The sequence below is a fragment of the Megascapheus bottae genome, chromosome 7, assembly GCF_031878675.1.
Source record: "Megascapheus bottae isolate mThoBot1 chromosome 7, mThoBot2.hap1, whole genome shotgun sequence".
Classification (NCBI taxonomy): domain Eukaryota; kingdom Metazoa; phylum Chordata; class Mammalia; order Rodentia; family Geomyidae; genus Megascapheus; species Megascapheus bottae.
Window position 1 is genome coordinate 52,939,276 of NC_143515.1, and position 25,249 is coordinate 52,964,524.

The 25,249-nt window shown below is 40.4% G+C and overlaps 1 protein-coding gene across 2 annotated transcripts in view; it reads right to left on the bottom strand.

Moving 5' to 3' along the window:
- The window catches only part of Prkce (protein kinase C epsilon), a 479,841-nt gene that overhangs the window by 134,946 nt on the left and 319,646 nt on the right, over positions 1 to 25,249 (bottom strand). For both annotated transcript variants that reach the window (XM_090337014.1, XM_090337015.1), the window contains exon 10: positions 22,275 to 22,448. In XM_090337014.1, coding sequence (XP_090193140.1) covers positions 22,275 to 22,448 — 174 coding nt within the window. The remainder of the gene's footprint in view (positions 1 to 22,274; positions 22,449 to 25,249) is intronic.

Genomic DNA, 25,249 nt, shown 5'->3' on the forward strand with positions numbered 1-25,249 from the left:
TTGAAGTAAGATATTTGTGCATAGGTAGCTAAAGAGCCAGGCATGCTACACATGCCAGGTACTAGAGAAGAGAAATAAACACAGCTGGGGAGTTTGGGTATATGGGAAGGTTCATAGAAAGGCAGCATGTAAATGGGCTAAGGAAAAGCAAGAAAACTAGAAAAGCAGAGTTAGGCCATCCTGGTCTAGGGAGTAGACAGGCTCTTAACCTCTAGTTTCCAGAAAACAAGCAGTGAGATTGACAGGTTGTGATCCAACCAAGGATCTAAGACAAAATGATACTTTATTTTATAGGCCATGAGTGGTACCCCAAATTTCAGAATAGGATGACAAAATAGACAGTCTATTTGTACCACTGCTTCTGTGAATGACTGATTTTCAAAGAAAACTCAAGATATCTATCCCACTGAAATCTGTTGCTTTGGTTATTATCCAAAACAATACGGAAGGAAAGTCCATCTAAATATGCCAGTGACTCACATCTGTAATCCTAGCTATTCAGGAGACTGAGATCTGAGGATCAAGATTCAAAGCCAGCTAGGAAGATCTGTGAGACTCTTATCTCCAGTTAACCACAGAAAGCCAGAAGTAGTGCTCAAAGTGGTAGAGCATCAGCCTTTAGCAAAAGAGATCAGAGAGGGTGGCCAGGCCCTGAGTTAAATCCCCACTACTGACAAGAAAATAAATAAATATTTATTGCTCTGCCAAGCTCAGTACCACATCCACAAGGAAGTTCTTTAAAAATAGAATACCTGGGCCGGGAGTTTGGCCTAGTGGTAGAGTGCTTGCCTAGCATGCATGAAGACCCGGGTTCAATTCCTCAGTACACATACATAGAAAAAACCCAGAAGTGGTTCTGTGGCTCAAGTGGTAGAGCTCTAGCCTTGAGAAAGTCTAAGGACAGTGCTCAGGCCCTGAGCTCAAGCCCAAGACTGGCAAAAAAAAAAAAGGATGCCCTACAGGTAATGACTGACACATAAAAGAAGACACAATATCCATGGCCAGGAGTTTAGCCTAGTGGTAGAGTGCTTGCCTAGCGTGCACGAAGACCCCAGTTCGATTCCTCAGTACCACATACATAGAAAGAAGCCAGAAATGGTGCTGTGGCTCAAGTGGTAGAGCTCTAGCCTTGAAAAAACCCAAGGACAGTGCTCAGGCCCTGAGCTCAAGCCCAGCACTGGCAAAAAATAAAATAAATAAATAGACACAATGTCCAGACTTAGCAATCATAAAAGCAAACAAACAAACAAAAAAAGATCAAACTATTTTTAGGGAGAAGATGCGTATCCTAAACTTGGTGGCACAGAAAGACAGGAAGTACCCCACGTCACACAGGAAAAGGAGAAACAAATGTTGGATTGGAAGGAGAAAAGCAAAGTTATTTAAGTGGTGAATTCCTTTTTTGAGGAGGCATAGTTCTACTTGCTATGGGAAAATATCCCCATAGTAGCTATTCTAGGAGATGTTAACTTGGGAGTACCAGCTTTATATCATATTCATTACATTGTGCAACAGTTTTTCAGAAGTAACAGCAAGTGGGCTGATGCAAAGGGACAGAATGTGGGATTTCCCATTGTGAATGCACAGTTAGAATGCCTACGTCAGTCTGATAATTGACACTGCTAAATGCCATTTCTACCCTGAGGCATTCTAGGATGACAGGAAATTCTTATCCCAATTAGCAAGCCAGAAAAGCTCTCTGGGCATTCCCAGTGTAGATTTAAAGGACACAGGCATTAGACAAGGAAGGTAGCGATGGTACTGGTGAGACAATCCAAGGATGCTACAAGTTTGAACATAGCTGGATCAAGAAGGCTCTCTGGGCCATGCTTTCCATGTTCTTGGAGACATAAGTAAAATTTAATCTGGGATTGTAGTTAATAAAGACAGCCATGAGAAAGTTGTACTTCTAGACCATGCGTTTCTCAGTTTGTTCAACCAACAGTTTTGGAAGCCAGAATCTTCCACCCTTCCCTGAGGGGAATGGCATAATGCTTTTCTAGAATCCTTTACCCATGTCTTGTGGGAAGATTTCCCTCCTTACATCATAGCAAGAGCATTTAGGAGAATGTACTGTGTGGGAAAACCTCAAATACACAGCTTAAGAAGGGGATCATTATTTGCTGAACCTTCTATTATGAGGACCCCGGCAAATCCCCCTAAACATCATTTCCTTCACTTCTATTTGAAAAAAGAAGTTACATGAGTTTGGTATTTTCTTGCAGTTTCCTTTTCCTGACTCTCAATAGGATGATGTAGCTGTTTACTTTAAGGCTTAGAAGTCAGCCAGCATTGTATGCAAAGCTTTCCCACAAAAACCCAGCATAGGACACACTGGTTTCCATACTGTTTGAGCAATTGGCTGCACAGGAAACAGCTTGCTCAGGCATTCTCAGCCCTGTGCTGCCTCAACCCTTGCAGGACCCACTTATCATGGCATTGGGGGCCATAGGAAAGGGCAAGACTAATAAATAGGACCTTCATTGGTTCCATTGCCAAACCACTTTCATGACTCTCTCTGCTGTCCACCTATGGCAGAAAGAATTCCCAGGCAAGTGTAAATATACAATGAGGATTAAATCTGTCAGAGGAATAGAAGGGATTGAATCACACCTCAAAGTTGTCAGTGTATCATCTGGGCTAGCACAGTGGAACTGTAAGCACTAGAAAATGGGAAAGAGAGACCACCTCATTTTAACTCCTGGTTCTACTCAGTGGGCTTCATGATAATGACGGAAGCTTGCCGCCTCCCTGTGTCTCCTACAGCTATCTCATGGATTAACTGATGTATGCATAGAGAGTCACGAAAATGACAGACACAGGGGTTGGCCTAGTGGTAGAGTGCTTGCCTGGCATTCATGAAGCCCTGGGTTTCATTCCTCAGAACCATATATACAGAAAACGCCAGAAGTGGCGCTGTGGTAGAACACTGGCCTTGAGAAAACCCAAGGACAATGCCCTGGTCCTGAGTTCAAGCTCCAGGACTGGAAAAAAAATGACATAGTACTATAAAAATCTCCATTGCCATTACTGGCTTAGAAAAAGTCATCTAAAAATATTAGCTGCTGTGATGTCAGAAAGGAAAGCAATTATTTTCAACTAGGGGCAGAGACAGGAGGAGGGAGTGGCACAGTGAAAGATAAGTTCCCACAGAGCATATGTTAAATTCTGGAAGGAACATATATATATATATATGTGTATATATATAACTACATTAAAAATCTCTTTAGTCAGCCACAATGGTGCACAGTAGTAATTAACAAGACATGAGTTTGAGAACAGCTTGGCTACATCTTCTGGGTGCCAGTAGTTCATGTCTATATTCCTAGCTTATTGTGGAGGCTGAAAGCCAGCCCACACAAATAAAACCTGCAGAGCGCTGGTGGCTCAAGCCTGAAATCATAGCTATTCAGGTGGCTGAGATCTGAGGAATACAGTTGGAAACCAGCCCAGGCATCAGACTTTTTTTTTAATCTCCAATTAACCACCAGAAAATTAAAAGTGGTGCTATGGCTCAAAGTGGTAGCCTTGAACAAAAATAGCTTAGAAACAGAGCTCAGGCCCTGAGTTCAAGTGGGGTCATCCTCCCAAAAATAATAAAATAAAATTGCAAAACTCTTATCTTTGATTAACCACCAAAACGCTAGAAGTGGAGTTGTAGCTCAGGTGGTAGAGCATGAGCTCTACCAGTAGAAAAAGTGGAAAAAGATAAAGGAAAAGGCCAAAGGTCCCGAGTTTAAGCCCCAATACCAGCATGCACAAACACATGCACATACAATGTCCATTTCATTTATTATCTAATTTATAGGTGAAAATTTGAAGAAGCCTATGGCTTCCATAGTACAAACAGCCAAATTTGGATGAGATCTTTAATTTAAAATAAAGCTTAATAGAACATTGAGAAACACCCATAGCTGTGCCAACTAGAAAAGATTTCTCTTCTACTCAGGGCTTTGTGCTGAGTGAGGCTGGGCTAGGTTATTCTAACCTTGAGTTTAAAAAAAAAAGGCGGGGGGGGGGGGTTTGACCTACTGGTAGAGTGCTTGCCTAGCATGCACGAAGACCCGGGTTTGATTCCTCAGTACCACATACAAAGAAAAGCCGGAAGTGGTACTGAGGCTCAAGTGGTAGAGCTCTAGCCTTGAGAAAACCCAAGGACAGTGCTCAGGCCCTGAGCTCAAGCCCAAGACTGGCAAAAAAAAAAGAAAAAGAAAAAGAAAAAAAAAAAAAACCTCTAGGGCAGTGTCCAAGTCCTGAGTTCAAGTAACATGACTGGGGAAAAAAATCTCATTCATGAAGAGGGAGGCCCAGGGCAGGTTGAAAGTGAACCCTTCTTCTGTAGCCCAACTTCAGCCTCATCTTGGGAGGAACTGCTTTCCATCTCCCAACATCAACCATGTAACCAGTACCACACTTCCAGTTCCTGAGAAAGTCCTCACTGCCAAAGAAAAAAAGAAAATCAGACTTCATGACAACTTAATCACAGGCACACCTTGTCCTTAAGCTCAGATTTCATTGAAATTTTTTTGAGAGCACATCAGTCAAAATGTTAAGATGAGAATGTTCGTTTTGAACAAACTTTCATATTCTTGTTCTCTTTTTCCTTTTGTGCTAAAATATACTCCTACTTTCTGAGCCATGACATATAAATATTCCTTTTTTATGGAATTGGGATTTTTAAGTTTCACATTTTTCACAATAGTCTTTGAATAACTTGCATAGTTTTTTTTCCCCACATAGCTCTGTGTCCTCCCCTGCATACATACCTACCTGTTTCTATCAACTAGAATGCTGATGTGTGTGAGCCTGTGCACTTTCAATACCATTTCCCAGGTGAGGAATATCTGAAGATACACTTAGTGTCCTCTACATAGATGGATGAACACTTAGCTCAAAAAGCTAAACAGAATTCATCCTTCTTGGGTTCCAGATACACAGAACTCCCAATCTTTGAGCTGGAAGCAGCTACCTGTTATTTTGAGTGTGTGGAAGGCCCTGGTTTGTTTCCTGTGTTTACCCAGTGCCTACTGTGCATGCTGTCTCAGGTTCCCATAGTGATGGGCTGATGATTATGTTTTTCCCAGACTCATGTGGTTTTAGAGCAGCATGGCTTAACTCTAGGTCAGGCAGCTGGATGGGAGGATCTGACCTACATAAACATCCAAATATGTCTCCTACATGGTTCTGTTCCTTTCCACACAATGACAAGACCCAGCTGAGCTGATCTTTTTTTTTATCTAATGCCTCAACACTGCTCCTGAAGGGTAAAGGTAACTGAAGGTTCTCCTGTGATCAAGCCCTTCAAAAGTACGTCATTGCTTTTACTTTAGTTTTCTCCAACTTGTAGGAGAAAATCATTGCAGCCCATTCATCTTTCTTTCTTTCTTTCTTTCTTTCTTTCTTTCTTTCTTCCTTCCTTCCTTCCTTCCTTCCTTCCTTCCTTCCTTCCTTCCTTCCTTCCTTCCTTTGTGTGGGTCATGGGGCTTGAACTCTGGGGATGGGCACTATCCCTGAGCTCTTCAGCTCAAGGCTACAGCCCTACCCCTTGAGCCACAGCCCTACTTCCCAACTCTCCTAGCAGAGGATTACAATAGCTCAAAACCTAGGTATATAAGGTCATATAGGATGAGACTAAATGAAAGGATATGGAAACAAGAGCTTTATCTAGTGTGATTGTTGTTCTTAATGTACTATGTTATTTCTCTTCTCTTTTTTTGCCCTTTGGGTAATCTCATATTGTTACTGTATCTGACTTTGTTACCTGGTATATTGTATATACATTTATTTATCTGAAATAGGAAAGGGAAGGGGGAAAAAGATGATTGGGAGGGGGTGGGGGGAGGAAAATGAGGACCTACTGCCTGGCGAACGTAACTAACCCCTCTATACCTTCCCTCGACAATAAAAAATTAAATAAAATAAAATAATATTTTTTAAAATGCAGGGAAAATGAGAGAAAAATGGGGAAAGGGATAACCATGTTCCACAAGAAATGTATTCATTACCTCACATATGCAACTATAACCCTTCTGTACATCACCCTGACAATAAAATAAAATTAAAAAAAAAAAAGAGTCTCATGGATTACCGTATCTAGGATTACAGGCATAAGCCACCACACCCAGCTTCTTTCTGATTTTTTAAGATCATTTCTACACTGCTCATTTTCACACAGAACAATATTTCACCTGTGTTAGCCTTATATCCTGAGGTAGACCAGATGAACAAGAATTATAAGAAGAGAGAGAGAGAGAGAGAGAGAGAGAGAGAGAGAGAGAGAGTGTGTGTGTGTGTGTGTGTGCATCTTTGTCACTGTTTAATATATTGTGAAACACTTCTATACAAGACAACCACATCATCTGGCCATCTGTGTGTGTGTGCGTTATGGGGCTTGAGCTCGGCCTAGGCGTTGTCTCTGAGCTCTTCAGCTCAAGGCTACCACCCTATCCTTGAGCCAACCCCCACTTCCCATTTTCTGGAGGTTAGATGGAGATAAGAGTCTCAGGTCCTTTTGTGCCTGGGCTGGCTTTAAAACTTGATCCTCAGATCTCAGCCTCCTGAGTAGCTAGGATTACAGACATGAGCCACTGAGCCCGGCATCAGAGTGAATCTTGAAAGCCAATGTTTTCTAGGATATTCTTTTGTAAATGTTCTATAATAGCGGTTACTTTGGTAAGGTGAGCAATTTACACCTATATTTCTTTGTTTTTATTTTTCTTGTTGTTTTATAGGTCAGATTTTATTTTCAACGTTTCTTCCAGTGGAACCTAGTTGAATTTCTTGGAAGTTCATCTTCAAAATATGTACATCAAAAAGTACTGGCCAGGATCCTAATAAACTCCTTTACAGGAATAAAACTGGGTAAATTAGAGAGTATAAGTATTTAAACACTAATATCAAAGGGTTTCATTTGGGTCATAATGTCATGTTTTTAGAGTGAAAATTGGTGGATCTGGGAAATCTTTGTAAACTAGAGTGTGATAGACAAAAAATCTAAGCTAGTGTCTGGAACACAATACAAAATATATCATGAGTGGGTCAAGTGGTGTTAGAATCGCTGAGAATAAAGAATCATTTTCTCCATCCATGCTGATCTTTAGACTCTTACTGGATTGAACCTGCCACATCTGTTTTGGAGGACCAGGGAAGACCACTAGCCTGAGAGCTTCGAATCCAGCCAACAGGCTCAACTCTGAGCTCAAAAACCAGGTAATAAGCTTAGCTCCTTGGCAACCTTATATATATCAGCATTCCCAAGAAAATGAAGTACACATGCTGTTGATGAATCTAAACTGAATGTTGAATTGACTTAATTTGTATGTATCTCCTGCCACACTCATGAAGCTAAAAATGCCTTGTTTTTTTTTTTTTTTGGCCTGTAGTCCATCCTGTCATTCTCCCTGGGGTATCATGTCTTGTTTTGTTTTTTAATGCTATAATGGGTTCAAAAAAATGGATGTTTCAACTTCCTATTGTCTCTTCCTAAAACTGTCCTCATAACAGGAAGTTGAGTGTCTGCTTTGCCTTCTCAGGCTTTCCTGGTATAACTTGAATTGCCTAAAATGCCCTCTAGAGTTATCCTAAAGTACTGTGGGCACATAGATATATAGTTTGGCTATTCCACTATCAATCAGCTGCATTTTAGTTATACCATGGTCTCTTGGTATTTGGGCAAGTGTTCATCAAACCTGTTCTAGGCATTCAGACAAAACAAACCTTCTGGAAACCAACTAACTGGATTTGAGTTTGAACTCTAGTACGTCTAGTCTTACGACCTCTCTGGAAAAATAGTCCTACTTCATGGGGTTGATTTAAAGATTAAATGAGTTAATACATGTAAAATGATTGAAATCGACTCTGACACAAAAGTAGTACTCTATATTATTGGTTATATTGCTGTTGTTCACCGTACATAGAAGGCAATGCCTAGTCCATCTAGATGACTCTCTCTTAGGGCACATCAACAGTCTCCAAAGACAAACTACCAGGTGACAATTTATCCACAATGTTTTGAACTAGAACTAGTAATCATTGAGCTGGTTCATTTTCTATCAGTGTCAAGAATGCCTGAGACAAATTAATTTAAAAGAGGAAAAGATTTCATTTTGGTTCATGGTTTCATCCCATGGTTGTTGGACTCCATTGCTTCTGGGCCTTTGATAAAGGCAGGGAACATGTGGCAGATCAAAGAGAATCACCTCAGGGTAGATGGGGAAAGAGAAAATGGGGAGAAAGGAAGAAGAACGAAGAAAAAAATGAGAGCAAGGTATCAGGGACAAGACATGGCCCTCAAACGCATGTCTCCAAGGACACATTATTTCATCTAGGTTCCTCTTCCTAAATTTCTAGCCAGTCAAATTATGAATCAGCAATGGATTGATCCAGTGTTAACGTCAGAACCCTAGGACCTAATCAATTTTTCAGAGCCTCAATTTTTAAATATAGTTATATTTAAGTCCAAGCCTTCAATGTCAGAGCTTTTGGGGGTCATTCCAAATTCAAACCATAACATTATCACTTCTCACATTGTGAGGAGCCAGTTCCGATCTGTGACTTCCCTCAGTGACAAGAGGAAGACAGCCCCCGAGAATTCACTGGAATCTTGTGGATGAACAAAAGTATTCAGAGAAGCCATGAGAGTTTCTGGCATAGTGACTTGTTTGGGCTTGCTTCAGTTCAAACTATGGGTTGAATGGTCAGAAAGATGACCCTAACTCCTGGGGACATACAATCAAAGATGTAGCTCTTGTCTTAAGCACATTTACAAATAGATTTTATCATTAACAAACTTCTTCTGGGAAGGAGCATCTCTCAGCCATTTCTCACTAATCATACACTTGTGAGATAACTAGAGAGGTTATAGATTTGAGCCAAAGTAGGACATATTTCATCTTTTAAAAATTTTTTGTGGTATACTAGGGCTTGAACTCAGGGCCTTGTGTTCTTACTTGGCTTTGGTTTGCAAAAGGTTGATATTCTATCATTGAGCCACACTTTCAGTTCATAAAGGACTTATGGATTTTTCTGTCTGGTGGGCCTTTGAGTCAGGATCCACAGATCTCAATCTCTTGTGTAGCCAGGTATAATCCATGCATCGCTCATTCTCTTTATGAAACAGTTATGCTCAATGGTCAAGCCCTATGAACAATTGTTTCTCAATTCTGCTTTTTAATAGTTGGCCAGATAGTCTGAATGCATCAAAGAGAAGACAGCAAAACTCTTAAGTTAGGTTGTGGAGTGTATCAAACAACAAAAAAAGATTTTAAATAGCTGTTAACAGAAGCCAAATTTGCTGTTCCCACTGTATGCTAAAAGCTTCTATGCTTTTATGAGACAATTATAATTGCCCTTAGTGATGTAGAATCATTAGTCACTAGAAGTGTGTTTGAGTTCAGACTGGCAGTCTTGTAAACATATACACTGAATCGAAGTAGGAACATTTATCAAGTTGAGCTTTGAAAACAGAACAGTAAAAAGAAATCCTGTTCACTGAGCTTATTATAATTTTCTTAAACTCGTTCATGGATCAGTAGTAGTCTCATGTATGTTCCTCAGTGAGTTGCATTTAAAAAAATCAGATTCTGGAGGATCTTATGGGTCATAAAGACTCAACTCTCTTTAGGTTCTCACCATGTTCGATTATGAATGAGGAAACCAAAGCCTAAAGAAGTGCATAGGGCAGACATGAGTGCCCATTTTACTGCATAATAGGTTCCCTCTGAATCAACAGGGTACTCATGAACTCACATAGCCCAATGGGCTGCACCACCAGCTGGCAGGATCTTCAAAGTCAGAGTGGTAAGGGCCACTGGGGTTATCTGAAGGATCAGAGACCACTGGAACAAATAGTTCAGATTATGTGAGGGAAGTCCACTGCTGCAGCCCAGAAATTTCAATAGACGAGGTAGGAGTTTCTCTACAAAACATCCCACGTGACTTTCCCTGTGGAAAACATCAGGCCACTATCAAAATTCAATATGCATCTAAAAATAGACACGCTAAAAAAGAAAGGTAAATCCTGAAATCCAATAGACGGTGGGTGTTGGGGAAAGATTGGGAGGTCTGACGTCAGTCATAAGGAAACTAGCTTTGTTTGGTAAGTGAGTTAGATAATTGGGAACTCTGGTTTTAGATTTCAAGATGAAACTTTTTATTCAGACCAGATCATTATGTGCCCACTGAATTGTGGGAAATGACACCTTAGAAGTGTGGAGATCGCTTACCACAACTGGCAGCAATCTGTACTCTCATTCCTAGTCATTCAGGGCCATAGTTGGCATTTTCTAGAGCACTAGATGGATTACCATGATTTCCTCAGAAGCAGGCCAGCCTTGCTACATGCACAGAGGAAATCAAATGGCCCATGGAGTCATTGGTTATTGATTCAGCTCCTCACCCAGTGACTCTACTTTTCATTCTTTCCTTTAATCCACACTATACAGATCTGCCAGAATCTTCGCCAAGTTGTGTTTGACAGCTTTTCAGTGTCAGCACGCTACATAGCATTAGAGGGCCTTTCCTGCAAACTCTTCCCTCCCCACAGTAACTCCCCACTACCTACAACAACCTGATGGAGCTCATCTCTCATCCATCCTGCCCTACAACTCCCTTCTGAGGATAAGGACTACTGATCTGAATCTCAGCTGCACCATTTGCCTCTGTATATTCCTGACCAAGGCTCCCCTACATGGCTAAGTCTCCCCAGTTTCCAGTTTCTATCTGCCTAAAGAACTACCAACACATGTACACCTGGAAGTACCCTATATAAGATTTAAGAAATTACCCTGTGCAAGGCTTGTCACTCAATAAGACTAGACTTCTTTATCACATCTGCCTTTATCCCAGTCTTACTCTATTATAGTGAGCCAATGTTTTAACCATGCTCATTTAACAATGGATCTATCACAGAAATCTTGAGACACTGTTGTCTCCACGTGCATATCAGAATACATATGGCAGATAAAAGTCATCAAGATTCCCTCTAGTCTCTCACTGGAACATGTAGGGGCTTTATATGTTTTTGCAAAGGGAAAACCTTTCACCAAATATTAGTAGCTTGGAAAATTAACACATGGAGCAGGTAAAAGGGTTGCTCTATTGGGTGTAGAAAGAAGAGGCTCTCCTGCCATAACCCATGCAGTACTACTTCAAATGACAGTTACTAACATTTTGAAAGTAGGTAAACACACAACAAATATGAGCAAGTATGAGTATGTACATATATACATTACACACACATGTGTGATGCACATAGCAGCAAGTATGGAACTTCCATAAAACCTAATTTGGAAAATAGTAGCAGAAAAAATTAATCGTTTAGGATGATGAATGATAAAAACATACCCAGTCGCACACAATATCAAAGGTTTAATTGAATTCTTGGTTTATGTCACTGTCCAGTAGATGATCTATAAATGGTATTCAAGTGAATGTTCCAGAAACTCTGTTCTTTCAGAGAGAGACTGATCACAGGTGGGCAGGGCATTGTGGGTTCACTTGTTGCAAACCTCAGCTTCCAGGAAGCTAAGCACGTGGTCACCTCTTCTAATTCTCAAATGTAGAATTTCTCTACAAAAGGTTCCTGGGTATTGTAGAACCCTAGAGATAGTTTGGTTACTGATAGTGCAAAGGTGAATAACAATATGAAACTGGAGACACATGTTAGAGAGCACAATACAAATTTATAAACATGCATGTGAACACTCCCAAATGTTCATCACTATCATTTTAAGTTGTCTTTTCTTTGTTTCCATGAGTTTTACAAACTTCCTACAAAGAACTCATGTTCTTGGTGATAATGAAACCTACTTTTAGTCTATGCACTTAGGGCTTCCACCTATAATTCTAGCTGTTCAGGAGGTTGAGATCTGAGATCAAAACCAACCTGGGCAGAAAAGTCCAGGAGACTTTTATCAGCAATTAACCAGCAAAAATTCCAAAGTAGAAGCATGACCCAAGTAGCAGGGTACCAATCTTGAACAAAAAAAAGAGAAGAGTGTGAGGTTTTAAGTTCAAGCCCTAGTACCAGCACATAAAATTCTCATATTAGCTAGGTGCTGGTGGCTCACACTTGTAATCCTAGCTACTCAGGAGGCCAAATAACAATGAGAAAACCAGAAGTAGAGCTGTGGCTCAAGTGGTAGAACATGGGCATTAGACAGAAAAGCCCAAGCCCTGCTTTCAAACCCCAAGTATGTCATTAAACATTTTTTTCTTAAAATGATCCCATTCGCAATACCCCTAAAAGAATAAAATACTTAGGAATATACTTAACCAAAGATGTAAAGGAATTAAAGAGGACACTAGGAAATGGAAAGACATCCCATGCTCATGGCTAGGGAGAACCAACATAGTGAAAATGGCTATACTGCCAAAGTTGATATACAAATTCAATGCAATCCCCATCAAAATCCCAAAGACATTCTTTACTGAACTAGAAGATATAATTCAAAGATTCATATGGAACAAGAAAAGACCTAGAATAGCCAAAACAATTCTAGGCAAAAAGAGCAATGCTGGAGGTATTACAATACCAGACTTCAAACTCTACTATAGAGCCATAATAACAAAAACTGCTTGGTATTGGCACAAAAACAGGCCAGATCAGTGGAACAGAATAGAAGACCCAGAAATAGATCCACATACCTATAGGCAATTTGTATTTGACAAAGGAGCCAAATATATACAGTGGAACAAACACAGTCTATTCAATTATTGGTGCTGGCAAAACTGGGCAGCCACATGCAGAAAACTAAAAATTGACCCTAGCCTTTCGCCATGCACAAGCATTAACTCAAAGTGGATCAAAGACTTCAACATCAGACCGGAAACTGTGAAACTGCTACATGATAAAGTAGGAGAGACACTGGAACTCATAGGCACAGGCAAAAGATTCCTGAACAGAATTCCAGGGTCACAACAGATAGGAGAGAGACTCAATAAATGGGACTACCTAAAAATAAAAAGTTTCCATACAGATAAAAACATAGTTGCAAAAGTAGAGACAGCCAACCAACTGGGAAAAGATATTCACCAATAATACATCTGACAAATGCTTAATATCCAGTATCTACAGGGAACTCAAGAAATTAATCCTCCCCAAACCCAACAAACCATTCACTAAATGGGCAAGGGAACTAAAGAGAGACCTATCAGAAGAAGAGATTAAATGGCAGAAAAGCATATGAGAAAATGTTCATCATCTATGGTCACAAGGGAAATGCAAATAAAAACAACCCTAAGATACCACCTTACCCCAACAAGAATGGCCAAGATTTTGAACTCAGACAATGACAGTTGCTGGAGGGGTTATGTAGGAAAAGGAACCCTACTACACTGCTGGTGGGAATGTAGACTAGTTCAGCCACTCTGGAAAGCAGTGTGGAGGTTTCTTAAAGAACTGAAAATAGACCTTCCTTACAATTCCGCCATACCACTTCTGGGCATCTATCCTAAACATCATGACCCAAGATATGATAAGGACACCTGCTCAGCTATGTTCATCTCTGCATTATTCACAATAGCCAGGTGATGGAAAGAATCCAGATGCCCTACTGCAGATGAATGGATACAGAAAATGTGGTATATATACACAAGGGAATTCTATATAGCCAACGGACAAGATAAAATAATGGCACTCGCAAGGAAGTGGATGAATCTAGAGCGAATCATGTTGAGTGAGACAAGTTAAGACCTAAGGAACATATCCTTAATATTTGGCTATTAAATCCAAAGAGTATAAGAGCAAGGATTCAATATCTGCATACCCAATGCTATGGACATGGTAATGAAAATATAAACATAACTATATAGATATAAAAACCTATGAGTCTATAGACATAATGTTTTATTTTCTAAAATTAATGTTTCTATGACATACAAACTCTTTGCCTAATTTTGATTAAGTTCTAAATACTAAGTCCCAGTGATTGTAAATAGAGATTCCCTTCTTGAACAGACGTTTGTTAAACCTGTCATTTAAAATATGATGTAAAAATCAACGTTAATAAAGAAAAAAAGATAAGCCAATAGTTTCTAAAGGTGAGCAAAGCACTGGGTTTAGGCACTAGTAAGAGCTCAGTGCTCTTACACTGTGGGGCAATGAACACAGTCCATGAAGTAGAACACATCTCTTCTTTCTTCACCACCAAGTCCTACAGCAGGGGGCACGGCAACTCATGACATGGCCTATATAGTTCAAACAATCTTGGCTAAATGGACAAGTGTAAGGGGTGGCCCACTTTAGCCCATTTGGGGTGTCTTTTCTATGTTCTTGTCCTCTTTCTCCTGTCTTTTGTCTTATGTATTCAGAAGATAGAAATGTTTCTAGAGAGAGGCTGAGAGGTTGCTACTATTCTAAACAGCTTAAGGGGCACTGGTTTGTGTGTGTGTGTGTGTGTGTGTGTGTGTGTGTGTGTGTGTGTGTGTGTTTAACTTTAGTCTCCCCACATCCATGTAAATAGAGTTGTCATCCTCTGACCTTTTCTCTGTATATAACCCTAAATGGGGAGATGGCAAAAGGGATTTGTGGTAAAGATATCTGAAGTAGAGAATTTGGAGAGGAGGAAGGAGGCTGGAAGCAGAATAACATAGTAGTGTTGACAGTGTTGGGAAACTTTAATTCCAATACATGTTCTATTACACACATGTTGTCAGACTTGGCTAGATCTCAGACTTCTCAATTTGGAAATAGTAGTCACTAGTAAGTCATTAAGGAAATGCCAATCAAAACTACTAAGAGATACCACCCCAACATCTATCAGGTTATAGTTAATAAAACAACAAAAGCCAGTGTTGGCAAAATGCTGAAGACATTGGAATCTTTATAAAGTGTTGGTGGAAATGTTGAAAACAGTAAAGCAGCTCCCCCAAAAGTTAAGAAAATATATGATACAGGAATTCTACTTCCAGATACATTGATAAAAGAATTGACAACAAGATCTCAAGGAGATCACAGTAGCATTTTTCATAATAGGTAAAATATAGGAGTAACCCATGAATTAATGACAAAAATAAAGGATGTACATGTATACATTGCTTGTCTTTCAATAAAAAGGAAATCAAGACCCATTGTAAAGTATGGATGAGTTTGGATGAAATCATATTAAGTAGAAAAGAACAAATTTAAAAAGATGACTACTTATCACTCCATTTTCATCAAGTACTTAATCAGAATCATAGACAATAGAATAGTTGGTTACAGGGGCTGGGGCAGGGAAAAGCTACTGTTTGTCAGCTGTCTGTAATCCAGCCATTCAGGGGGCTAAGATCTGAGGATCACGATTTGAAGCTAGCCAATTGGACAGACAATTCTTTAAGACTGTTATATCCAATGAATCAGTCAAAAGCTAGAAATAGAGGTGTGGCTCGATTGGCAGAGTGCCAGCCATGAACAAAAAAGCTGAATGAGAACTCAAGGTCTTGAGTTCAAGTCCCAGTACTAGCATTAGAGGAAAAAAAGCAAAGTTACTGTGTAAAGATACGACTTTCAGTTTTTACAAGCTAATGAGATGGAAGGTAGCATGGGTATATCACAGTATACATGTATTTAATCATACACAACAGTATATTTAAAAGCAGTCAAGATGAGAGTTTTGGTTTGGGTCTTGCTTATAGTCCAGGCTGGCCTCCAATTCTATAGACTCGAGCAGACTTCAGAATCTAGACTTCAGATTCTAGACTTGAGCTACATTGTAATGTCTATTTTACCACAATTAACAAGTAGCAATAAAAAAGGGTGAGACCATGCTTACCTCCCAGGCTATCACTTGGAAATAAGGTTGTCAGGTTTAAGTACAAGGCTTCCTTATACACCTAGAACTCAAAAGAAGCACCACCATGGAGATTACAAGGCCATACTCCTTCCTGACTGGCAGGAACCTCTTATGTTTCATTACTAGGGAATGAGCAGTTATGACAGTGTGAGGTTATGGAAATCTGGGATCTTTCTCTCCTGGGCTAGAATACTCCAGGACATGTAGATCATCCCACCACAGATTTTCAATCCCTTAGGCCTTCTCTAAACAACAGAGCTGAGCAGGCTTGACTTTGAACACAGGACCGTGTAGGAAGTCTCATTGTACCCTGCAGCGATTGCACTAATCCCTACCGAAATGTTAGCTGGCTGAATAGACGAGATGGTATTGGTGGTACCATCAGTCAGGATGAGAATGTTCTTGGGATTTACAGGAAGCCTGACTTGGAGAATCAAGTGCCAACACAAAGCCTGTTATCTCTACATGGGTTATTTCTCGGAATTGGTTAAAAATTGCCAAGACTATTTCTATTTAAGATCCTTTATTAGCAAGCATATTGATTTCCTGGTGGCGGCCTAATACACAAACCAACTCCTGGTATTGACTATTCCAGCCTGTTCTTATGAGGCTATACTAAATACAGCCAAATTCCTCCAATTCCTAGTCTGTCCTGCTGCCTCAGATACAGGGTGGCCTAGGAGGAAAGCAATCTGTACTTTATTCAGCTTTATTCAGGTGCTTCCTCAGCAATTTTAGATTCATAGCCACCTCTTTAAAGAAAAATCTACCAGCTGTCTCGTTTTTCATTTTAGTTTTATTTTGCCTTTGGGTTTGTTGGTCTTCAGTGTTAAAAGTCAAAATAAACATCAGAGTTCCATGACACTACACTTTTTCTCCTATATTTTCAACACTTGGTCTCAGCAGGCTTTAGTACTCACAAAGATTACTGAACTGCACTGGAAAAATGTCTCCAGTTGCTTTTTAAGGATTTTCCATGCTGTATTTTCCCCAGGGCAGGGAGAGTGGCTGGCCCAGGAGATCCTGTAGGAGTTGAGTTTCCTTCATAGCAAAACCCTCCAGGGTTTGACTTCCCAGGCCTGGCAGGAAATGCCAGAGGGTGGGGGAAGGGTAAATCTGTGAAGAGCTTACAAGTCTTAAAGAGTGAAAAAAAATCATGGGTGAAATTATTCAAGACAGGTTTTATGGAATCTAGTTAGAGGGGATGGTTTTACAATGGAGTTCTTAAAACACAAATACACAGAACCTAAAAATGACTGCAAATTTTAGTTCCTGTACCTGACAAAAGAAAAAAATAAATCTACCAATACTCAATGGAAACTGGCACTAGGCAATTTCTCCAGTTACTTCTCCATTGAACTTTGACCTTGACCAAGCCTTATGAGTTTAATGCCTATGTGAGTGCCTTATTTCCATAGAAAGGGCCCACCAGCATTGCCTGTTCACTTTCTATCTATCACTGTCTCATCTTGCACAGGCAGGAACTGCTTTCCTTACTTTTCTTCTCTTTTGTATCATTTCCTTGTAAGAAGCAGGATGCAGGAGTTTGAGGCTCTAGTATTGGGAAAATATTTTAAAAATGAGATCTGAGGATAAGTTTATTGACTATCTCTTGTTTCCTACTCTTCCAAATGCTTTTTGTGTTCCTGGCCTTGTTTAAAGATTCCTCTGTTTAGCTCAGGTTATTCTAGTGTCCCAAGCAGTAGAGTCGGACATGAGATTTGAATTTGATTGAATTGAATTTCTCACTAGAACTGGAAAGCTAGAATTATTTCACGTCATTTTTGTCTTTCTAGAGCCCATGGAAATGATCAGAACACAAATGGCCAAGAGCAGATAGGCCGAAAATCTAAATTGCTCTCTGTCATTTCAACTTGATCTTTGATGGGCAGCAGCAACCAGACTCATTAGACCATTCTGGTTGATGCCAGCTGGTTTGTAAAAGCTTCAAGACTGGTCACCAAATCAGATACGATTCCTTCACTCCACACATATCCAAATCCTGCCAGGCAACCTGTACATAGCTCATTAATCGACCAGGAATTTCTCCAAGCAATGTTTCCAAAAGAGCGAGTTCTTCCTACACACTGACAATTAAAGCTCACCTAAAAATACATTAAATCTCACTTACATTGCTACTGCCTGGTGTGCCATAATTACGTAGGCAGTCAAGAAAACAGCAGGATTGCAGTCAGGTCTTTATGGTCCTGAATCATGCCTTAGAGACTTAGGCAACACCAAGTTTATGGTAACTAAAGAATGCTTCTCTTTTTCAGAAAATTTTTGGCAAAACAACAAAGGGAATCTAGCTCTCTTTCCTACCTCCAATCCTTTCCAAGCCTTCTCTTCCCTTCAACCTGGCTTCAGCACATTTCCTCAACTAGACTCTAAAAAGGACCTGTTTATGCAGCTCTACCCAAAACAAGACTACCCATTTGCTACCCGTAAGTATAATCTCTCAGTATCCTAAGTGACATTTAGATTCTTCTTTTCTACTGATAACTCCACTCTCAGCATCTACCTACCTCAGTCAAGTAAAAAATAGTTATTCCCCACCCCCTGCCTTCGTGTGTGTGTGTGTGTGTGTGTGTGTGTGTGTGTGTGTGTGTGTGTGTGTCTGTCTGTCTGTCTGTCTGTCTGTCTGTACCAGAGGTTGAACTTAGGGCTTCTGCCCTTGATTATCTTTTTCTGATCAGGGCTGAGAGCCACACCTCCACTTCTGGCTTTTTGTTAGTTGATTGGAGATAAGAATTTCATGGACTTTTCTGCCCAGGCAGACTTTGAACCTAAATCCTCACATCTCGGTCTCCTGAGTAGTTAGGTGGGAATACAGGAGGTATGAGCCACCTATGCTAAGCTCATAGTTATTCCTTGAAACCATGATTATTGATTAGAAGAAGTCACCATTTTTAAAAGTCAAGTTGGGGGTGTAGAAGATTTTTCTTCGTAAGTTTTCTTCTATTAGTAAGATAAGGTCCTCTAGTGCTAGTAAATTATATCTCATGCTACTGAGAGCTGGTAGCATGGAAGATGTGGACAAATGTGTTCTCATCTACTACCTTCAAACCATGTCACTTTGACTATTATTCTTCCACAAATGAAATCCAGGCTGGTCATTCAACATCATTGAGGAAACTGTCACAATGAGGAACCATGACATTAACATCTACAGTGCTTAGAGAAACAGTACTGATGTGGAAGATACTCATTGTCCTTTCTCACTCATTTAAGCTGATCTTCAACTGTGACTTTCCAAGATCTATCAGATTTTAAGCATCTGATTACATCCTTCCTTCCTATGATGTCACTTGAGTAAGAAGTGATTAGAATAATCTTCACTCTTTTTCTTTTGAGCTAAAAATAACATCAAGTAATTTGACTAGTGATAGCTAGGAACAGTAGAATGATATGCCAATACCTGTTGGGTTTTCTTGTCTTTTCTTGTTTTGTGCCACTCCTGGGGCTTGAACTCTGCCTGGGTACTGTCTCTGACCTTTTTGTTCAAGGCTACCACTCTACCACTTGAGCCATTGCACCACTTCTTCCTTTTCTGATGATTCAATGGAGATAAGTGTCTCATGAACTTTCTGCCTGGGTTGGCTTCAAGCCATGATCCTCAGATCTGAGCCTCCTGAAATAGCTAGGATTACTAGCTAGCACCTGGCTAGCGGTGGGTGTTTCAAAGAGCAAACGTTGCATTTAGCTCTTTGACTTTGTGTAGCCACATGTGTAAAGACTGCTACTGATAGCCGGGCCCAGTGGCTCATGCCTGTATTCCTAACTCCTCAGGAGGCTGAGATCTGAGGATTGAGATTCAAAGCCAGCCCAGCCACTAAAGTCTGTGTGACTCTTATCTTCTAATTACCCACCAGAAAACCCGAAATGGCACTGTGGCTCAATGGATAGGGCAGTGGCCTTGAGCTGAAGAGCTCAGGGACAACATCCCAGGCCCAGAGTTCAAGTTCCACAACCAATAGCAACAAAAAAGGATGCTACTGCTCTGTCATCTAGGAAGAAGCCTAGACACAGGATCCTCCCAATTAGACTGGACTTCTATGATATTAGACCTTTGGCAATGTGTTCAAAGGAAGGATATCAATATGGCTTCTTCCTAGTCAGCTACTTCAGACAGACAAACAGACAGACAGACAGACAGACAGAGCGAGCATATTGTGGGGACAGGGAAAGTTGAAACAATAAGATTCTTCTCACATGTACTCATGCACAATACAGTAGAAAAGTGATACAAGGCCAAGATCCCACAACAATGGGATCCCAGAGACCAGATGAGAACCAGGTCTGACTGCCAAACTTGAGTGTCTGTGGGTAAAAGGCTTTTACTTTTCTATACCAAGTTTTCTCACTGGTGCACAGAAGGAGACTAAAAGAGTTGTTAAAACCACATGAACAGAAATCTTCCTAGCTTCTGATTCTGACTGGTGTGAGGCCCTATAATGCAGGGTATATAAGACAAAGATACATAGGACACAACGCATTCCACATGAACCTAGAATTGGAGATATAGTGGAGAAGAAAATCTGACCTCTCACTGAGTCTCTACTATCATGTTGAATTCTGTGTTTGTTTACATACAAATACTCACACTAATCCAGTATGTATTACACAACACACATGAAAAGCTAGCAATAGTAAGTTCCATTCTTGCTCAGCAAAGGGAAAGATTCTTACTACATGATAGTCTTTGAAGAGGTTTCACAGATAGAGAAACCTAAGTGTCCTTGAAGGATCACCAGAATGATTTTGGGATTTTCAGGGGATACTTCTTGTCCTAAGCGATCAGGAAGATAGGCAAAATTCCACTGGATCAATGAGGCTCAATGTGGAATCGATTCTGGGTGGGTGACAATTGGGCCTGGGACCAAAAGAAGTTGGGAAATGGTAAACAGAGAGAGTCCTTCATTGCAGGTCTCCTCAATAAACAAGCATGTGTTGAGATTAAGGGAAGTCAAAACTGCAGTGTCCACAATACGGGCCACAGAGCCTTTTATTCTTACAGCTTAGAATAAAGTGATTAGACTAGTAAGAAACCATCTTTGGAAAAGTGCACCAAAGAAAAGGTAAAGTCCCTGAGGTTAGGGATAGGTCTGATTGACCAGTGTACCTCCAGCACCTGACACAGCAACAGTCACATTGAAAAGAAGCATAGAGCCGGGAGTTTTGGCCTAGTGGTAGATTGCTTGCCTAGCATGCATGAAGACACAGGTTCGATTCCTCAGTACCACATACATAGAAAAAAACTGGAAGTGGTGCCGTGGCTCAAGTGGTAGAACTGTAGTCTTGAGAAAAGTCCAAGGACAGTGCGCAGGCCCTGAGTTCAAGTCCCATGACTAACAAAAAAAAAAAAAAGAAAGAAAGAAAAAAAAGAAAAGAAAAACAAGCATAAAACAGATACAGAATAACTCAAAGAAAAATATGAGTAATTGTTAAATTCTGAATGAAAAAGATTGGGGTGTGTGTGTGTGTGTGTGTGTGTGTGTGTGTGTGTATACACTCCACTACTGGGAATAAGGCTTGAACCAATGGCCTGAGGTATCCTTTAGCTTTGTCTCTGAATGCTGGAGTTCTACCAATTGAGCCACAGCTCTATTTCTGGCTTTTTGCTGGTTGACTGGAGAATAAGAGTCTCACAGAGGTTCCTGTCTAGGCTGGCTTTGAAATGTTACCTTCAGATCTCAGCCTCCTGAGTAGTTAGGGTTACAGGTATGAACCACTGGCACCCAGTGGAGACTGGGATTTAAAGTCATCCGGTGGCATGAGTATGCCAAGGAGCTAGAAATCGCCTCCCTGTGGAACCACTAGGGCATCAAGTGGGCATAATTTTAGTGGTGTGGAGTGAGTCCATTTTTCCATTTAAAATCAAAAGTCACTACAAATCCCCTCACCCCCTCTGAAACACGCACAACATAAGGAGAGCTTCCTGCATGCTGTGCAGTTCATTTCTTTGTATCGATCAAGCTCTGAGCTCCGCTGCGTAGCTGTAATTATCTTTGTCTCTTTGCTGCCATCTTCTGGATCTTTGGCGCCTACATGGTAAATTTTAAAATTCTTGGATTTTACTGTGGAATTTTAAACATCTATTGATATCCTTTCATTCCTGTGACATAGCACAAGTAAGAAGCAACTCAGATGGCTTTTACGTTTCTTCTATTGAGCTGAAAGTAATAAACAAGTGGTTTGACAAGTGATAGAAGTTAGAAGCAGAGTAGGGAAAGATGATATCTTCAATAAGCAAACACCGGGTTTAGCCATTGGCTTTGTGCAGTTCTATTTGCAAGAATTCTACTACTCTCTCAACCATGCATGATTCAACCCTGAATAGAAAAATGAAGATGGTGTTCAAATATGCCTGGATCTCTTCAAAGGCAAAATCCATTCCTCCTTACAAAGTCTTTAAGAGAGCATGTATTTGATGTGACAGCCAATCGCAGTGCCCCAGTGTTAAGCCCAGACAGTGGTCTCCTAGGCTCTTTATAAGCATACCTTGGTCTGGAAGCAGCAGTAGAGTTGAGTTAAGTAAGGGTGTTTCCGGGCCAGAGCCAAAATCCTCTTCTCTGTCATTGTGCAGTCCACATCATCGTCCTGAAGGATGACGTCCTTCTTCAAGACCTTCACAGCGTATACTTCATCCTTACCCTTGAGTTCTGCCAGCATCACCTGAAGTCAATCAAAATTGTCCTCATCAACTCATGCCTGAATAGAATCCAAAGAGGAAACAATACCAAATACCTGCCCAGCATGATGGCTCATGCCTGCAATCCTAGCTACCGAGGAGGCTGAGAGCTGAGAACTAGAAAAGTCCACGATACTCATAGCTCCAAACTAACCAGAAAAAAAAAACCCGCTGGAAGGGGAGGCACAGATTACGTGGTAGACCTCCAGCCTTGAGCAACAAAGCCAAGACAGAGAATAAGACCCTGAATTCAAGCCCCAGTACTAGTACAAAAAAGCAAGCAAACACTTTAAAAATTAATTTCCTTGGGGAAAAACCAAGACATGGGGTAGAGTGGGGGGAGGGTAATCGGTACCAAGACATGTGAAAGGATATCAATGTATGTGAATTAATGCACCTTCTATATGGCAAATATCATGTAACCCTTTTATTAATTACAATAAAAAATATAAAAAAATTAATTTCCTTGCATTTTTTTTGCCAGTCCTGGGCTTGGGCTCAGGGCCTGAGCACTGTCCTTGGACTTTCTCAAGGCTTAGCACTCTACCACTTGAGCCTCAGCACCACTTTCAGCTTTTTTCTATGTATGTGGTACCAAGGAATCGAACCTGGGTCTTCATGCATGCTAGGCAAGCACTCTACCACTAAGCCAAACTCCCAGCCCTAATTTCCGTGCATTTTAAATGTACCTTAAAATAGTTAGGAAACCAGTCATCCTAAGAGAGCTATTACAATTTACTTATTTCCTTGGCAGTTCTGGGATTTGAACTCAGAGCCTCATGCTTATTAGGCAATCACTTTACTACTTGAGCCATGCCCCTAGCTCCAAAATATTTGTTTTTAAATATCTGGTACAAATACTCACAGTAGAGAAGTTCAATAAACATTTGTGAAATAATTATTCATGTGCTCATATATACTGATAATACACAAAATGTAGCCAACATTATAGTTTATTTATTTTTAAGGTGGAGTCTAACTATGTAGTTCAAGCTGGCATGAACTGGGTAATACTCCAGCCTTAGCCTCCTTAGATCTGGAATTACAGGCATGCAACCACTATTCCTGGAACAATACCATGTAATCCTTTTGAACAAAATTATTATTTTACTAGCATTTTTGAAACGTGGTCACCAGGTATCATGGTGGCAGAAACACAATCACAAATAAACATACTACAATTCATGTGCTAACTCAACCCCCACATTAGCATCTTTCGCTATCTCTAATTGTTAGAAATTGCACTGTTTTGTCCATAATTTAAAATTTTCCTTTGTATTATATTCTTAAGTTGCAAATCCTCATAATTAAAGGGTCAAATATTTTGCATATTTCCAAACTAATTTTCAGAAAAGATACAGTCATAGATATCATGTATTTCAATATTATCTATCTGCATTCATCCTTTCTTTCTTCTCCTTATTTCCTTCTGAACAGTCCCACAGTTGCAGTTGCATTCATTTTATCTGTCTATCTATGCTATATATAACATGTATGTTTTATATTTTATGTATATGTTATGCAAACACATGCTATATAGTTTTATAGTTTCCTGTTTCTATTGAGCAGCATATCTGTGGACTTAAATCTCCCTTGTTTGCCTTTAAGTTTCTTTTTACTTTTCTTTTTTTTTTAAAGTGCCAATATTGGGGCTTGAGTATCAGAGCCTGGGCACTATTCCTTAGCTTTGTTGCTCAATGCTCTCGGTCTCCAGTTTCAGTTTCACTGGTTAATTGGAGAAAAGTCTCTCACAAACTTTCTACTCCAGACTGGCTTCAAACTGCACACTTCAGCTCTCAGCCTCCTGAGCAGCTGGGTGTGTGCCACGACCTCCCATTCCTAACAGGTTTCTTTTATAGCTGGAATGTGACTCCTTCTGCAGAAGGAGTTTTACAGGCTGCTTTCTGGAGACTTTCTTATTATTTGATATTTTGGCACTAACTTACCTATAAAAGTCACAAGTCTTTCTCTTAAAAAAAAAACTAACTGCTAAGTGCAATATTCCAGTATTCGTTGTCAAAGCTAAGGAGGTGAACTCAAACCCCTACTAAGGGAATTCGTGATGTTCTACCACCCACATACAGAACATGTTCTGTAAAATTGGCTCCGACTTCGGCTGTGATTTTTTTTCCCCAATAAACCGTCTAAGTGCTCCAGAGTCATCAAAGGTCCCATCCTGCCTACGCCATGTAGAAATTCTGAGAGTGCTCATTTTCCTTGAATCTTGCTTTTAAAAGAAATCAACCTATAATTGCTCACTAGCCAAGCTTTTCCCTAAGCCAGAAGCTTGGGATTTGTTTCTTACTTAGCATATCTCTCAAGTATGTGATTGCTCCAGTCAGGAACACCTCAGAAAGAGACAGGGCCAGGTAAGCTGGGTGGAAGAAGGCCCCAGACTCTAAGACTTCCCAAGCTTTCCCTGTGGAGACTCCTAGAATAGGTCTGTAGCTAATCCCTCTGACACACAGGCTGCAGCTTTCAAGAGCTCAGGGTAGATGGGACACATGAGGGCAGGTGACCCCTCATCTCCTCGCTCTCTGTTGGGTCCCCAGAGCAAAGCTTTTGCTTTGGGAGATAAAAGGCAATTCCCATCTACTCCTAGGTACAGCTTTAAAAATAATAAAGGGACATTGAGATCTGAAATAAAACGCTGACCAGCTCCCTAGCTCTGTCCCTCTATCTTCCTAAAACAGTGAGTGATTAATTCTGCATCTCATCTGGTCATCAGAATAGTAGCTGATCACCAGTAATGTTCTATTCGGCACACTGAAAAACATAACCCAGA